Raw genomic sequence first — 18,162 nt, forward strand, 5'->3', positions numbered from 1 at the left:
AACCAAGTGATCCACTTGAGGTTTAAAGCTTTACTACACTTTGATTCAGCACCTATGGTCATTCTCTCAACCAAGTTCATTCCTAAATGTCCAATTGTAGTTTTAGGGATAAGTTGTACACTACAGACAGGAGGTAGGGGTGAGGGGATACACCTTAGGGATCTATATCATCAATAGACAGAAAGACATTTCCTGAAAGGATATAGACAATCCTCACACCTCAGCACTCACTATTAACAATCTCTTCACGGGCCCAGAGCTAGAGACCCATAGGGTCTCAGCTGCTATGTTAAGCTGCCAGGAGCCACAGGACAATGTTTGTTCCTGGAACTGAGCTGGAGGAGGCTCTTGGCTTAGAGGGATGGGAGGAGAGGGATAGGAAGCAAGCGCTGTGGAGGAGGATTTGCCTTGGACAGAGGAAAAGCTAACTGGACCCTAAAGAGGGAGAGTTGTAAACAATCTGGCATCCAGTTGAGGTAAGAGCTCAGGGAACAGGAGGGAAAATAGGGAAGAGTCACATAACTTGTGACTAACCCCAGGAGCTTGAGTCCAGTTTTGGCTTTTGCCAGTTGGCATGATCTCACCAAGACTGCCATGAAGCAGTGGACTCTTCCTGGACTCCTCTGCAAATATTAGGAGTTGACACTGGATTGAGGGTGTTGGATGGCAGAGTGGGACTAGGGAGCCAGATGTATGAGAAAGCCAATGCCAGGACAATGTGGTTTAGAACAAGTCATTTCACCTCTGACCTTCCCTTACCTCCTTTGGAAATGCAGATTTTTGTTACTAACTTGTAGGATAGTTGAATCATACCAACACTCCTCAAACTTTAACATTCATGCAAACCATCGGGATCTTGTTAAAAATGCAGAACCCGACTAACAAGATTGGGGGTGGAGCTTGAGATGTGGCATTACTTTTTTAAAAAAAGATTTCATTTATTTATTTTTAAGGAGAAAAGAAGGGAAGAAGAAAGAGAGGGAGAGAAATATCAATGTGTGGTTGTCTCTCGCATGCCCCCTACTGAGGGATCTGGCCTGCAACCCAGGCTTGTACCCTGACTTAGAATAAAATCGACAACCCTTTGGTGTGCAACCCGTGTTCAATCCACTGAGCTACACCAGCCGGGGTGAGATGAGGCATTTCTGACAAACCTGGGTGCTGATGAGGTGGCTGGTCCCAGGACCACATTTTGAGTGGTGAGGAGTTAGGGTGACAAGGCATGACAAGCATGTAGCATGGTAGTTAGAACTTAACAGGTGTGTACTCTATGGAAACTATACACTTTAATACAGTTACTGGGCAAAAGTGCAATCTTAGAAGGTGAACATGCACATACAAAATATCAGATGTCCCTGCAAGCACTATCTCTCATAATTCCCACAACAAACCTGGGAGTGTGTCCCTGTTTCACAAACTGAGTGAAATTGTTCTATGAACTGGGTGAATAAATTGAGATTCCAGTGCCAAATAACATCTACAGATGACATAAGGGACAAAGTCAGAATTTGAAGCCTCATTGCCTAATTCCATCTTCAGTTGCTAATCCTGACTTTAGGGGAATAATGGTCTAACAGAAAACGGCTGCCCCCAAGGTCTTGACCCAGTGCTGTCCACCACCTCTGAAAGGGCCTATCTGGGCCACCCAATATTTTCTTTAAAAAGACAAAACAAGCAAGCAAACAACAACAACAAAATCAATGTCCTCCTGCAACTTTTCTGAGTTCTGAAATTATATCAAAAAATTTTTAAAAATTTCTTTGGCCTTCTTCTTAATTCATATTGAGTGAGCAAAAGCAGGTTTAGAGTTGTAATACAAATAAATAATATAATAAGTAATGCAAGAATAAATGTTTCATGTTCTCACAATTGTAAACTTACTTTTGCTCACCCCTGTATTTTCATCTTCTAAAGCTGATTTTACTTTTTGTCTTCATGACAAATCCAAAGTCTTCTGACTTCATAGTCAGAAATCCAAACCCATTCTTTGGATTGCTTTTCAAAGAGCAATATGCAGAAATAAATATAGGGCCAATTCATAGATCTATCTCATCGCATTTTTGAAAAGATAATACAAATTAATTCATGGAAAGAATTTTGAACTTCTAAACTCTCTTCCTGTTTTTGACTTCTGAATTAAAATCCCATTGCTAATGGGAATTCCAAGCCCTAAGCAAGTTGTTCAACTTTTCTGTCTCAGCTTCACCACCTGAAAAATAAATGCTTATTCAGAGTTATCTCACTGGGTTGCTGTAAAGATTAAGTGACTCAATAAGTGGGAAGATCTTAGAACAGAGCCTGGCTCAATAAACATGAGCTATCCGCTTGGGTACTGTTTCAAGGGAGCACATAGTAGACTTTTTATAAAGAAAAATTAAATTTGAAATCTGTCACACAAACTGCATTTTTTCTGTAATCCTGTGGTTTTTAAACTTTTAAAATATTGGGTGAATAAAGTTATGTTTTGAGACACAAGGCAATCGGAGAGTTCTTGACAATGGGATTAGGCACAAGTAGTCCAAATGCTATAACACTATTTTATTTAGGGCTTAGAGGACTCAATGGATGGCTTGAAAAATCTTTTCAATATGCCCACAGCCTCCAAGCATGTTTAAATGAAAAGAGAAGTCAGGGTGTTTGTTTATATAATTGTTTCAAATTAAATAACCATCATTTTCCAGAAGCAGCTGGATGTTGTTCTAAAAAATAAAATAACATAGAGGGGAAAGACAAAAATCTCCACAGTCGAAGAAAGCCTTCAGGGTGATAATTCAGGAGAAAAGTCACAGAATACTCACACTCTCCTAACTGGATCCCCCTAAAGATAGAGCACAGAGTAGGGGAGGTTAAAGGCTGCAACATGCCCAATTGTGAAGAAATGAAGATTTTTCTGAAAGGCCCTGAAAAGGGTTGTCATTTTTACAGTTTTCCTCCTTGCTAATGTCACCAGAAATTAGGTCATTTATTACATTTGAGCTGGCAAGTACCATTTAACACCCTTTCTAAATTGTTCGATTTAAGAAACAGGGTCATCTCCCAGCATCCTGGGGCAAGAATACATCTGAAAAATGGAGAGGAAAGCAGATAGAAATGACAGAACTGAGGTTTAGGTGGAAATAAGCTAGTGAGGTTTTTTTCCCACATACCATTACATCCTTTTACTGGAAACCTAAAGCAACAAAGAGGGCAAGAACCTCTTGGCAAAGGATCACCTCCACTTCGGATCCAAACACGGTCTGCCCGACGCCCTCTCAGACAGCAGCACTGATGAGCACTGGGGGGGATGGAACTTTACCCTGGGTATCAGTCTCCAATTGTTAGATAATCACACCAGGCGATAAGCCTAGATAATGTCTATTTGTGACCCTCTCCATTTTAGAGCTGAGCAAAATGAGAGGAAGATGAAGAGGCTTTTCAAAAGGCAACCCATTATTGATGGAAGAGCTGAAGACAAAAGCTACATCTCTAATTTAAACCATTATTTTTTTTATACTCTGTCTTTATTAATCCATCCAGGAGGTTACTGAGAGCTCTCACACCCACTAACCCATCCCTATCTAGACATTCTGCTAACCAAGAGGAATGTAACCTGAACAAGGAATTCACCCACTGCATTTTAATATTGTTCCTCAAAGCCCAAAATATTTTGTCCATCCTTCCCAACGTTTGCAAGCTCTCACAATTTTATCTATTGATTCTTAGAAACACATTCACAGCTGTGTCCACAAAATCTCTCACTGGCACTTCTGTGTTGTACCATCAACATTCAAAGAAAATTTAGTGGCACTTCTGTGTTGCACTGCTGATGTTGCACCATCGACATTCAAAGAAAATTTAGTGGCCTAGCCCAGCTAAAATCCTAAGATATTAGGGTGAACCATATGACAATTCCACTTTTGCTGGTCAAAAAGGAGTTGAATATTGGTGATGTCACGTGGTTCAACATGACACTCATAAGCATCCTGGAATCTTTTACACTGAGAATAGCAATCTAGATCCAAGATGGTGGGGGCCAGGGTGAGCAATGAGTAGGTTAGATGATACACTCATGTCCTCCCATGACAAAATTGGAATTACATCTCAAAAATAGAGCAATCAACCTGAATAACCAACTGAGGATTAGCTGAAGAGAAGTCTTATAACCAAGAATTTATAGAAGAAGCCACATTGAGACTGGTAGGAAGGGCAGAGATGCAAAAATGGCTGGCCTCGTTCCCATGGGCTGTGGCTGAGATTCCAGAGGATTATATTAGCTGCAAAGGTTTCCTCCGAGAAGTGTGGGGTCTTAATCCCAAGCAAAGCTACCCATTCCAGAGCACCAGAGAAGCCCACACAAACATATGACTATGAAAATCAGCAGGGACTCTGTCTGCCAGGGAGATGCTGGAGTCAGCTAGAGACATAGGCACCCTGTTAAAACCAACACACAAAATCTTGTTTACAGCCACTCACCCTGGGCTCTGAAGGAGGGAGGGTAGGGCAGACTAGAGTCATGTGAGGAGAGACTAGGGTTTGTGGTTCTGGTGAGAGAGCTAACAGTACAGTGGCCAAGATTCCTGTGTTGAGTTGCTCTCTCACACCATAAACACCATCCTTATTTGGTGGAGCACTTCCCTTTATATGGCATCTGCCTGGGGGAATGCAATAGCTCCACCCTGTGGAGCTTATGGCCAGTTGAAGAGTCAGGGTATAAGAGATCTGGGCAAACCCAGGGGGTGTCAGTGACTGAGTTGTGTAGCTTTGAGGTGGTTATAATTTCCCCCACTTTCCTACAAACCTGTATGGTGCTTTTTCCCTCAGGGAAGTCAGCTAGCCCCACCCTCCCAACTCCTGGTGGCTCTGCCCTGCTGTGGTCTGGGAAGAATCCTGGACAGACTTAGTTCTGTGGCATTGGAGAAGAGGCCACTGCCCTCCACTCCCTAAGCCTGACCAGCACCTCCTCATCACAGAAGATCCCTTAACCCCATCCTCCTGACTCTCTGTGGCTCCACCTTGCTGAGATCAAGCTCGGGTCTGAATCTGGGATGGACTAAGTTTTGTGGCTCTAGGACAGGGCCATTTTCCCCTCACATGCCCAACCAGTGCAGAGCTTATCCTTCATAGATCTAAATCCTGGGCTGTTTGGGCCTGATAAACTCTGCTGGCCTCACCCCGATGACTCCCTGAGACCTCGCCTGACCACAATGGTGTGTAAGCACCCATCAGGTGGCAGCTAGACTTAGTATACCATGGGACATTTGCTGAGTGGTCTCAGACCCAGCACTGGCACCAAGTTTGAACTTCTATCAATCTGGTGAACAGCACTCGCCCTCACCTGGTGTCTCACTGAGAACCTACCTCATACAACTCAAGTACTGCCAGAGGCTCTTTCAGTGACTGAGCTTAGCAAGTAGAAGGTAGAAGTGAACTTTGGGATGCCTTGGGGCATTTGCTGACCTGCCCCTGGCCCCAGTAGTGGTAAAAGCTAGACTTGGTGTGTAGCTTGGTCCTTCCCATGCACACCCAAGCCCAGCAGAGGCAGCCATAAACTGTGGATAGCTTTATAGCTCCAAACAAATTGCCAAGGGTCAGTCACAAGCAGCATCTAATATTGGTCTGTACCAGAGTCCCTCCCCAAAGGCCCCGAACCAACATACTCAGTGGCCAACTTCAGACAACATCAGAGCAGGATCCAGTTAGCCTTATAAGCAGCATATCCAAAGAAAGATCTTGGCAGGCACCAGACCCTGCAGAGGTAAATCTTGCTTCATATAGCCCGCACTGGCACAGAAGCTGGTGGTCCAGGTTGATCCTCGCAGTCAGCCAGCCTGTTAGTCAACCCCACACACAAACAGACCAATAGCAATCAAAACTCAATTACAACAAGAGGGTTCATGTAACTCACACAAGGAAAATTCCTGGAGCAGCAGGCTCAGGTGATCAAGGAGATTGTGCCACTGGGTCCCATGGGACACCTACTATATAAGCCCATCCTACCAAGACTGGGAGTCATAGCAGATCTACCTAAGACATAGAAACAAACACAAGGAGGCAGCCAAAATGAGGAAGCAAAGAAACATGCCTCAAATGAAAGAGCAGGAGAAACCTCCAGAAAAAGAGCTAATAAAATGGAGACAGGCAACTCATTAGATATAACGTTCAGAAAAATGGTTATAAGGATGCTCAAGTTTTTACTGCTATTTCTGAATAACTCAGAAATAGCAGTAAAAAAGAGTTACCTATATAATACAACATGGATGAGTGAAAAAAGCCAGTAACAAAAGAGCAATACCATAGGATTCAATTTATATGAAAGTCCAGAGCAGGTCAGACTAGTTGATTGTGATAGCAGCCAGAAAAGCAGTGACTCTGGGAGTATGGGATGGAACATAAGAAAAACTTACAGGATGCTGAAAATGTTCAGTACCTTGAAACATGTTTTGGGGTTTTAATCATATATAAAAACCCAACCAGCTCTACATTTAAAGTTGGGGCACATCACCTGTTTTTTTTCTATGGATATATATTTTCACCCCAAGTGAAAAAAGAAGATTACCTTCTATGAACCCCATGATACAATTCAGAAAAGTGATTAAGCACAGGCTCTGAAGGCAGATAATAGCAGGCTGCCACTTGACTTTGGATGATAGACTTAACCTTTCTAAGCCTGTTTTCTTGTTTCTGAAATGGAGATATACAATAAACCTACCTTACAGAATTTGGGGGATAAGTAAATAAGGTCATGTTGATGAGGCACATAGCACACAATAAGTGATCAAGACGACCAGTCAGCACTAGTAGTAGAGTCCATAAGGAAACACCCCACTTCTCAAGCACACACATTAATTCCTAGGAAATTCTTTCCCTGAACGGCTCTCATACCTCCTGTGGTCCTCGATGGAGGGTAAGGACGATGCACTAACCACCCCAGTTCCCCTGTCCCCCAGGAGCTCCCCCACATACCACCAGGGCATCTGGGAGGTTGTGGTCCTCCGTGAAGGTGATGACTGCAGGGATGATGTCCAGCGCACTGAGCTCCAGGGTGGCAGTGCTGATGGCATCGGCATCGTGGGCCCAGCCCGCCTGGAAGAACACAGCCACTTTCCTCGTGAGAAGGCCCAATCGCACACGTTTGAATATGTGTCTGGCCACAAACTTCATGGCGTCCCCAAGGTTTCTGCTGCCAGATGACCTCTTCAGGGGGATTTTCCGGACTGCCTGAAGGAGTGCAGGCTTCCTTTTGTAGTCCGAGAAGCGAATCAGGTAATCTATTTTGTTGTTGTATGCAACGATGGCCACTCGGGCACCCTTTGGGCAGTTACTGTCACTTATTTCCATCTTCATCAACAGAGACAATAAAATGTCTTTCATCCTCTCAAACACCAACTCAGAGATGTCACTGGACATATCCAAGGCAAAGACCACTTCGGTGGGGAACACTGGGCATTTGGAAACCCCTGGGAACATGGATACACGGATTTAAGATTTTCTGCAGTGCCTCCAACAAGTAAAGATTTGAGTAAGAAGAAATATTATTTACCTGTTGAACAAGCTGGAAGGAAAATTATTTGGAGAGAAAAGAAGACATTTGTTAGTTTGCATGAGCAGTGGTATGTTTTCCACGTGAGTGCTTCAAGATAGAAAACCATCTCGTCTGGCAAATTGAGTCAGTGGCTTCCTCCAACTCCTGCCTGCCTGTGGCAGGGACCTCTATTTGCTTCTCTCTATTCATGCTCCCTTTTCTCTACAGTAAGAGAGTTCCAGTGTCTGAGTGAAAATGGCTTTCCTGGAACAGACTGCCCTACCCAGTGGAGTAGCCCTATTAGTAAATTCTACATTACAGAGTAAGAAAAATGGCAGGTACAACTTCAAAGAAGTATACTTTTCCTTTCCTTGCTTCTGCTTGCCCATTGAAGAATCATGTACATCTCAGACTATGAAGTAATTTGGAAAACAGAGCACCCTCTTTCCAATGGCAGAGCAAGAAAATGTAAAGAGCACCCTTGCACACCTTGGAGCACCATTTTAACCCTATACTGGCTTCTTCTGGGTTTTGATTTGAGAAACATATTTGTGTCACTGCTATTGAGCACTGAGGTCACATGTACTGAACTTAAATGAAATTAATATTGAGCTATTCTGGAGCCATATATATAATAAACTATGGATGTGTTATATGTGTGCGTGCAAGTAATATATCTTATGGAAAAAATTAGAGGACAAAAAATTTAAACTACTCTTAATGCATCTTAATTCCATAACTTGAAATGTAGGATATGTTCTGTTCGGAATCATTTTTTCACTCAGTGTATGATGGACATTTATTTGTTTAGAGAAATATCACCCATTCTACTACACAGACATCTCACGACTTCCACTGCCAGTATCCCATTATGATGAGCATATTTGTCCATCATATGGTAACCCCACCTAAATCTCCGTCATTATGGCTTTTGATACGCATTGTCTAATTGCACTTCAGATAGGTTGTACCAATTAGCGGTCCTCCCAGCAATGAGTATTTTTACACATTTCCCCAATTTGGAAGGTGGTATTTTTTTTTTTGCCATTTAAAAAATATATCTCTAATTTGAGAAACAAAAAGAATATCTCTTTTGGGTTTGTATTCTTTGACTTCTTGTGAGGTCAAACATTTTCACAGGTTTGTTGCTCATTTGCAGGTTTTCTTCTCTGAATCGTCCATTTGTGTCTTTCACCCACTTTCAGTCTAAAAGAGATTTTTACATTTATGTTTAGCAAATATAAAATATCTGTATTTATATAAATCATTTGGTGAAAATGATTGAAGAGCAGCAATTTTATATATTTTGACATGATAGAGTAAGCAAGTTTGAACCTTTGCTTGGATCCATTGCTTTTATTGTATGTATTTTTTTTCATTTTTCTGTTTGCTTTTTAATGTAAAGGGGTTTTCACTTTTTATAAGGCCAACTACATTCTTTTCTTTTGTGGTCAAGATGATGGTATTATTCTTCATGATTTCTCAGAAGTAGGATTCCATACACTCCCTGAGCAGCAACTAGATGGGAATGAACAGAATATGGAAGAGTTAGACAGAGTAAGAGCGGGGGATGATTGTGAAGAAAACCATGATCCCAAATAAAGCAATTTGCCAAATCAGTGTTCTCTCCCTGTTGCCAGTAAGTGGAGAAATAAATGTGTTTATTAGAGGATGCAAATATCCTGAAATACACTGAAGACAGTAAATAAATTAAAATCTGAGAATGTAAGAACTTAAAATTTGATGATTCAAAATTCCACCTTTAAAACCTAAATATAAATAAAACAGGGCATGTTTCTTACTTTAAGCTCACTGTTGATCCCTCCTGTTTAAATGGATGAGATCAAAAGAACAAAGCTTCTTTTTGCCTATTTTGTGGTGAGAACAGGATGCAGATGTGAGGGAGTGCAATTAACCACTGCCTTTCATGGGGTGTCTTATTGCACACTGGAGTTTTCCTCCACCATTGAGATGCTGAGGCCGTTTCATTTCTAAGACCACTTTGAGGAAGGCTACTTACCCAAGGGGGGACTGAACTACACATATTCATTTACAGGATCCTTTTATGATGGACAATGGCACCTCCCAAACCTCAGTGAAATCCATGGTGACTTATGTCCCCAGTCCATGATGCATCCCCTTGTCACACCACTGGCTCCCTCTGAGCCCTTTCCAAACAACTTACGGCAGTTTTTTCGTGTGAAATCGATGATGTCACAAGGCTGTTGGGAAGATGGAGAGAGATAGAAAAAAAGGGAAAAATATTTAATTTGAAGTACATTCCTCCTCACTCTGGTGATTTAGAAATACCATATGGATATTATCAGAGCCTATCTGAAACGTTTGAAGCTATATCAGAAAACCTAAAAATTGTAACAGTAAATAAAACTATCCAGCAATTACATTTATGGATCCAGTGGCTATTTTAGAACATTTAAAATATTTTACATACAATATAATGCCCATATTGTTAGAGCTAGATAGATAAGCAGAATTCTTTTATCTGTTTTATCTGCCTCACAAGGCAAAGAAATCAAATATGATTTTGAAGAAGTTTAAATCCAGGAATCTCGGCACAGAAGGCAGAGAAGTGCCTTCACTTTTTGGATCTCTATATCAGCAAATCCTAGTACACTTCTTTAGAATGGCTGCCAAGACAGTACTCCTAACACCTCCCCTAGAATTCTGTTTTGTTCCTTTCTCTGTTCTGTTTTTCCCTCCACCCACCACTTCTTGCTCCTCAATTGTCCCCACTTCCTTCCCCCAGCCCACAATAGTATTTTTGTACTTGGAAGATGAAAAACCATCATAACTTTTGAGATTGTTTTCACATGTGCCATGAGACACAAAGGCCTGGACTGTGTCCTGTATGTTGGCTTATAAATACTTTATAAGCATATTTTTGAACCTTACAAAAAAGGCATATTGCATAGGGGAGTGATCGCAATCTTTCCTTTCGTGTCAACTAGTACTGCTCAGATACATACAGATTTCCTCCACAAATAGAATAAAATATTACTCTACTCTTTTTATTTGATTTGGTTATAACCTTTCAAAGTAAAGTCTATTCTACAAGCTTAAGGCACCAACAAAATTTGTAAGAGGCAAAACTAAAGAATCTTTATAGATTTCTGTTTTGTCAAAGTGGAAAGCTCTGTGTTCCAAAAAGAGTGAGGTTTAGAATTCAAACCTTCACCTACCGTCATATCTGCCAAGCCTTTGGGGCCCTTGATGCCCTGCAAAGAACAGAAACAGGTTTAAAAGGCAAAGTTCTGAGGTCCAATACATTACTATCCTGAACTGGCGTGAAGTTCTGATAAAGTTCACCACAGTTCATGGACCACCTCCTGGAGTTCTGTCTGACCCCTTAAGGAAGGAGGTCGGAGTACCTAGGAGGTGTGTGCCAGACCTTGGAGTCCAGGATGCCTAGGTAGATGGTCTGTAACTTTTAGAAGACCAAGTCATTTTGAGACAAAGCCATAGTTTAAGATAAAATTCAGGAAAAGGCTATTCAAGAATCTCAAAGCCATTTGTAGGCAGTTCTAAAGCAGAACCCAGTCCTTCCCATTCCTTTCTCCTCTGTCCACCCACCACCACCATATCTAAGCCCTAGACCTGAAGAAATTTCTCCTGGATCCTTCAGAATAGAGATGCCTTATTTAGACTCCACAAGACAGTAATTTGTGACCTTCAGCAGGTCACTATAATCTTCTCAATCTTGTTTTCTCACCTGCAAAATGAGCATGAGTGGTCCTTCTAGGATTTTTGATTCTCTGACTTTGTTGTACTTCTCCAGTAAGCCCAACACTGCCGTGGAACCACCAGGTTCAACCCCCAGCTGACCCACTGTGCCATCCCTCATGAAATGACTGCTAGCCTCCTAGCATGTGCTGCGGGACAAAGTGACAATAACTCCACTCTTTCCTTTCACATCAAATAACCTTCCAGAGAATTTAAAAAATATATGTGGGCTTGCCACATTGTCAATTCAGTTAAGATGATAAAAATGTCCTATTTTCTTAGGATTTCTTTCTAGTTTGGGCATAAATGTTGTTGCTTACCTTGTTTACATTGGACATAAACTCAATCTCCAAGGAGTATTGTGTATTATTTAATGTATTTAGACAGACTTATACATTTCCATCCACTCTAAATCTTCAAGTAAAACATGTATGTTGAAGAAATATACTCTGTAAGGACGTGAAGCGAATGTGAAGCAAATTTGATCTATTCCCTATATAGATGCTCTTGTGTGTCCCAAGTGTTCATTTCTTCTTAGAGATGCATCTTATCAGATCTTTATGCATTTTTACACAAAAGTTGAAAAATAAGAGAAAGGAGTAGAGTCCATGTTACCTGTGGTCCTGGTGGGCCTTGCTCACCTGGAGTTCCAACAAATCCTGGAAGGCCAGCATTACCCTAAAAATCACCAGACCAAAAGAATAAGTTTCCCCCCTTGAATATAACTCAATTAAAGCCATCACTCTGACATATCAAGTTGTCATTATATCTAAGGTAGAGTGAGTCTTCCATAGAGTGGTCAGTCTGTGAACTGTGAGCCATGGACTAGATCACACAGAGACTAGAAAGAGAAGGGTCCTCTTTATGGGAACTATCTAAATTTTCCCCATATACCTAATTCCAGCCCACATGTGTACATGCACACAAACACACACTTCCAAATGGTCTTAAAGGATGTCATATTCGGTTGACCCTCCAGGTCACGTGATTAAATGAATGCATAAAGTGTGCATTGAGCCCCTGGCATCAAGAGAAAAATAAAGCTCCTCCGCCCCCTTCTGGTCTTCAGTGTGTGAGAAAAGGTATATGCTAATCATGGATTCACTGCTCACCATCATCTGCATGTAACTGATGTTTTATCTTTTCTTTAAATTTGAAACCAGAGAGATAAGTTTAGCTGAGCAGGGCAATATCAGCCAGCAGGAAGCCAAGTGAGGCACAGATCAAAATTTTCTTTATGTCCTTGCCAGTGTATGGAAATACCAATTATTGAGCTCCTAGAAAATATATATTCACTTTCCTTTCCTCTTTTTTTCACTGAACTCTGATTCATGTCTTTTTCCCAAAAGGTCTTGTTCCCTACCAGCTAAAAGAGGTTTTATCTACCTCTTTTATACCTACCAATATCTACCAAGGTTTTAGATATACATGGGGTTACTCTTTTTAAAAAGAGCTTCTGGTGATTGTGGCCCTTCAAGATTGAATCTTCAAAACCTGAAGAAATAGATTTTTAATGGTAGTCTCTATAAAGTACAGAAAATAGGACTCAAAGTCTACCGAGATAACGGCCACATTCTTGAGTATGTAGTGGAAGCTAAGAGAAAGGTAAGGCTTAGAAAAAGCTCAGAGAAACAGCAATATTTGCTCTGCATCTAAAACAATACCCTTCCAAATGATATCTAGGTTTACCAAAGACAGCGGTGGCTCCAAACTTTTTTCTTTAAGATTGATATTACTCAGCTGATATTCTAGCTTGGATTTTCTGTCGTTATGGTTTGGCGAGCTGTGTTTGCACTCAGATGAATGAGAATGGAACTAGTGGGGAGTGAGGTAGCCTTAGGAGGGTGTGAAATGTGCCTGCCTGAGGAGGGGAAGGGCGTCCTGCTCACAGGTCCATCAACCCCATGGAAATGGGCTCCCGTGAGCAGCGTGTCATGATGTGAGCCTTCGTAGGTCTTGGGAAATCCCTTTCATTCTTACCCTCTTCCCTCTGATTCCCTTCGCCCCCTTCTCTCCTCGGTGGCCTGGGTCACCAGCTTCTCCCTTAAGAGAATCAAAAGCAAAATCTTGAATGTAAAGAAAAACGAGTACAAACAAATGACACATGCTGCATACCAGCTGCCGGGCCCAGAAAGATATCTTCTTACTTTTGTGCCAGGATAGCCGGGAAATCCAGGTTCACCCTAGTGTCAGAAATGAGAGAAGAGCTGGTTTAACTCCATGTGATTAAGTCTTTTCTCTTTTTTGGTATTCCTCAGAAGAAAAAAGAAGAAACAGTAACTTGAGAAAAAAAATTAAAAACAGGTGCCAGAAAAAACAACTATATCAAAAGTTATCTTGAGCTACTCCCAACTGTCCATTTTTTATTTCTATAATTCATTGTGAAACAACTTGCAAATGATTTTTCTAAATTCCCACCCCTCCTTGACATATTGTGTAATGAAACTGCTTTCTTAAGCATTTTTACCTATCAGTTTAAATAGCCAGAGGTCTGATCCCATGGACACCAGGGGAGCAGGCACCAAATTGACTATTGGAAAGCAGGTCCTCAGGGTCAGATCAAAGGCACACTACAAAGCAATGATCCATTCAACAAATATTTATTTAGCACTTACTATGTGTTGGGCACTTTTCTAAGCACTGGGAGTTAAGCAGTGAACAGAATGAAGACCGTTGCAATCTGCTATCACGGGACTTACCCGCTAATGAGGAAGAGATGTATAATAAGTTAGGAAGAGATAAAAGCTGTTCCAGAGAGGGGATTAAGGGATAAAGAAAGACACAATGGATGGGGGTATATTTGGGCAAAGTCCAGCATGAATTGAGGAAGCAAGGCAAGCAGATATCTAGGAGAAGAACATTCCAGGCAGAGAGAGAACATGTTTAAAAAAAGAAAGAAAAAACACTGCATCATCCCCTTCCCCAGCTGTGACAACCAAAATACCTCCAGGCATTGCCGAATGTCTCCTAGAGGGTAAAATCACCCCTGAGTAAGAACCATATGTATGGACCTACTTTTTCCAAGAGTTGCCAGAGAGAAATGGGGCAATGAAAGTATGTAGTTAAGTCAGGGTTTTGTTGTTGGTTTGGGTGTTGTTTTTTTTTTTAGATGAGAGATATTCCTAAGTCGTTTTACACTGGGAATAATCTATGGAGAGGGGACGGCATGGACACATCACTCAGAGAAGAGGAGAGTGAACAGACTAGGAAAACATAGTCTGCTGGCCAAGCAGCAGTAAGGGCCATTTAAAGTGAGACCATTATGACTTGCTAGAAAAAATTCATGCAAATGTGGAGTGAATCTGCGTGTTCCACAGCACTAAGTATATCACAATAAGCATAGACTGCCCTTGTATTTAGGTTGGGGGGTGAGGGTGTTGGGTAATGTGGCTCAAAACATGCACATTTGAATTCTACGCAGAATTTTTTGCCACACAAACTCTCCCCTAGAGGAGAAAGACTTAATTTGCCAGATGAGACTTTCATGAACAAGCTTCCACACTCAGCCCTGTCTCTAACCATGTCTGTGACCACAAGCAAGTTACAGCATGTCTCTGGGTCTCCACTTTCTTATCTGTGAATCAAGAAGGCTAAGCTAGATGATCACTGTGGGCCCACACAGTTCATCATTCCACAGATATATCTACTAAGGGATCACTGTGTTTTAGGCATTTTCCTGCTCAATAAAATGGCAGTGGTATTGTCTAGAGCCACAAAGAGAAACAAGAGAACTGCAGAGAAGCCAGCCCAGAGCTCTGACATAGTTAAGTAGCTGCACATCACCAAACATCCCACTAATTTCTTTTTTTGTGAAACAAAAGATGTAAATTGCAAGCTGAAGCATGAAGAGTAACTGCAGCTACTGACACTTGATTAGCTCAACAAGGTTTATGTGACTTCTACACTTCAAATCTGGTCAGTAATGTATTAACTACACGTTAAAATGCTAGCACCCTATGGGAGTGGAAATACTTAAATATACTTATTAAGAACCTACACTGTGCCAGGTTGTGTTCCAGCTATACCAAATGAGTGAGATGCAATCCTGCTATCAAGTTCACAAACTGGAGGTAGACAAATACACAGGAATAAATTAAATATGACATCAATGGAAAGGGTCTACTGTAGATATATATATGAGCAAGGTGCTTTGGGAACACAGAATACAGGACAAAACAAATTCTGTCTTCCACAAAGAGTAGTTGCTATCTGAGTTAGCAGAAAATGAGGAAAAACTGTCCAAAGGAGGGAGATGGGGAAGGACATCCTAAATAGAGGCAAGAGCATTTGCAAAGGCAAGGAGTTGGGAAAGAGCCTGGATGCCCAGGGCTGGGGTGGGAATAGCTGGGCAGGAAGAAGGTGAGGTAAGGAGTTTGATTTTTAAATAACGGAGTGACAAAATTGGCTTTTATTTTTTAAGGAGGGAACTCTGACAGCTACAATATGTTGTAAACAGCATGTAGGAACCATTCCTGGCATGCCACTTTAGCAGTAACTCTTATTCTAGTAAAATAAAATAAAAGCTATAGTCTTGAATTCAGAATACTCCATAAGGTAAACCTTACCTTTCTTCCTGTTCTTCCTGGATGTCCATATCCATTGGGACCAGAAAAACCCTAAACAAATGACACAGGATGAATTGTAGAGTCACCCAGATCATCACTTGGTTGATAATATTATCTGAACCCTTGGAAAAGTCAGCCGTGGAAGGAGGTGGGAAGGCAGAAGGGGGATTGATGGAGATTTATCCCAACTTCATGGGATAAACATTAGACTACCTTCATAGGATAAGGAGGGAATAGGGTTTAAGGTTTTTAAAGACCATGATACAAGTAAGTTTTGGGTGTTCTTAATTTTTAGCCTGCTCTTCAGCAAGATTCTGTACCTCAGCAAGATACCATGGGTTTAGGAAGCCCACTCACTGTACAAAGTTTTCCTTGGGCAAACTTGCTTTCCTTGTAGGATAAAGGAACGATGGAAGAAATTCCAGAATTGGTAAATCTCTAGATGGATTTTTGGGAAAAAGAATGGGATAGAGGCAATGTAGTTTAGTAAATAAGTTTATAGGCTATAAATCCAAACAGAGCTGAATTTTTATTCCACTTTAACATTGGTTGTATGAGTGACCTTAGGCAAGTTACTCAACTTCTCTAAGCTTCAGTTTCCTCATCTGTTAAATGGGAATAATAATATCATCTATCTAGCATGGTTGGAAGAGTAAATGAGATTGTGCATGGGAAGTCCTTAGCACAATGCCAGGCACAGAGAAAGCACTTGGTAAGGGGTCATTATTCTGCTGCTGACAGTGGTAGTAATGATGATGTTGGCAAGAGAGTGGTTGTGACGGTGATGATCGTGGTGGTGATAGTGGTTGTGGTAATGATGGTGGTGGGGGTAGTGGTGGTGGCAATGGAGGTGGTGCTGATGATAATAATTAGGAAAATGTTGATGATACTACAGGGATCTCAGCATCTGTACATACAGACAATGAGCTTCCTGATAAAGAGTGAATTCAGAACCTTTCAGGTACTTCAAGCTGAATGAACAAAGACTACACCTTAAGAACTCAATTACATCATCTGAGAAGAAAATTTAAAATTTTAAGCCACAAAGATCATTTTTATGGCTAAGCAGTAAAGTTTAAAATATTAGAAAATAAGACGAAGATTGCCAAAAAAGGATGCACATAAGGTTCGTTTGCTGTCACTGCAGCTTCTGTCTGCTGGAAGACATGCAGAGCCTTCAGCATCTGGAGCCCCAGAGACTCACACTGTGTAGTTTGGAGATGCCCTACATCCTCCAACCTTCCTGTAACAATACGCTCAAGAAAGGCATTGCTCCCCGGCTCTGTCTTTGTCAAAAAGAGGTCAATAGGAACAAGCTTTGCCTTCTTTTTAATTAGGATATTTTAATAAGGTCAAACAGTGTTAACTTCATCACCTGAACTGAATGTAGATGCAAAACATTATTTGCCCTCCATTTCATTTGACAGTAATCTTGTTCTGTTTTTCCCCTTGCTGCATTTACATTTAAGCTCCTTAGGACTGCTTTTATTTTCTCTCCTGACAAACAACTGCAATTTCAGTGCTGAGCGTAAAATAGATGCAGGTCCTTTCTACTGCTGATGAGAGAAATCTCAGAAATATGAGTTGCAGGAAAGACAACATTACCCTGTATCATAAAGCTCATTCCAATAAGGTGTTGAATTGAAAATAGTCATAAGAAACTGATGTGCTCTTGAGTTCAAAGCAATGATTAAGGTAAAAATGCATAGCCCTGTCTCTGGAAGTGTTATCTGTTGAAGTAAACCTTTTATGATCCTTAGTCTTCAAAGATTATTTCTTTGCTCTGGATAATCAAATCCATGTCCTGAAAATTTTGCAGCTGGGCCCTGGCTGGTGTGGATTGAGTGCTGACCTATGAACCAAAGGGTCACTGGCTTGATTCCCAGTCAAGGCACATGCCTGGGTTTCAGGCCAGGTTCCCAGCAGGGGACACACGAGAGGCAACCACACACTGATGTTTCTCTCCCTCTCTCCCTCCCTTGCCCTCTGTCTAAAAATACATAAATAAAATCTTTTTTAAAAATGTGCACCTGATTGGTCATCTTATTTGTTTTCCTAGGAAAAAAAGTTTCACTGAGCATCTCTGTATACCTAAAAGACTCTCATGCTTGTAAAACACCTTTGTCAAACAGAAGAGGCTAACTGGCACTTCCCTCTTCAATAACATGTAAAAAAGCAAATTAAATTCTGAGACATGTTTGGATTCTTTATTGAGATAAGAAGTTTAAGGATCTTTGATTGTTGAGATTCACAGCAGCTCTAGTGATGATGTCATTTTTGTTACCCCAAATATTCACGGTGAATATTAGAATTTTATGTGAAATAAGAACAAGTAATAAATAAGAAATTCAATCA

At 41.1% G+C, this 18,162-nt stretch overlaps 1 protein-coding gene across 1 annotated transcript in view; it reads right to left on the bottom strand.

Moving 5' to 3' along the window:
* LOC119048301 (collagen alpha-4(VI) chain-like) overlaps window positions 1-18,162 on the bottom strand; it is a 112,029-nt gene that overhangs the window by 9,908 nt on the left and 83,959 nt on the right. Inside the window, exons 27-34 of the mRNA XM_053669551.1 lie at window positions 15,808-15,858; window positions 13,390-13,425; window positions 13,223-13,285; window positions 11,858-11,920; window positions 10,702-10,737; window positions 9,687-9,723; window positions 7,520-7,531; window positions 6,943-7,436 (exon numbers count right to left, since the gene is read on the bottom strand). Of these exons, the coding sequence (XP_053525526.1) occupies window positions 6,943-7,436; window positions 7,520-7,531; window positions 9,687-9,723; window positions 10,702-10,737; window positions 11,858-11,920; window positions 13,223-13,285; window positions 13,390-13,425; window positions 15,808-15,858 (792 nt within the window). The remainder of the gene's footprint in view (window positions 1-6,942; window positions 7,437-7,519; window positions 7,532-9,686; window positions 9,724-10,701; window positions 10,738-11,857; window positions 11,921-13,222; window positions 13,286-13,389; window positions 13,426-15,807; window positions 15,859-18,162) is intronic.

Source organism: Artibeus jamaicensis, unplaced genomic scaffold (genome assembly GCF_021234435.1).
Source record: "Artibeus jamaicensis isolate MK-2021 breed Jamaican fruit bat unplaced genomic scaffold, CSHL_Jam_final contig_519, whole genome shotgun sequence".
NCBI classification, from domain to species: Eukaryota; Metazoa; Chordata; class Mammalia; order Chiroptera; family Phyllostomidae; genus Artibeus; species Artibeus jamaicensis.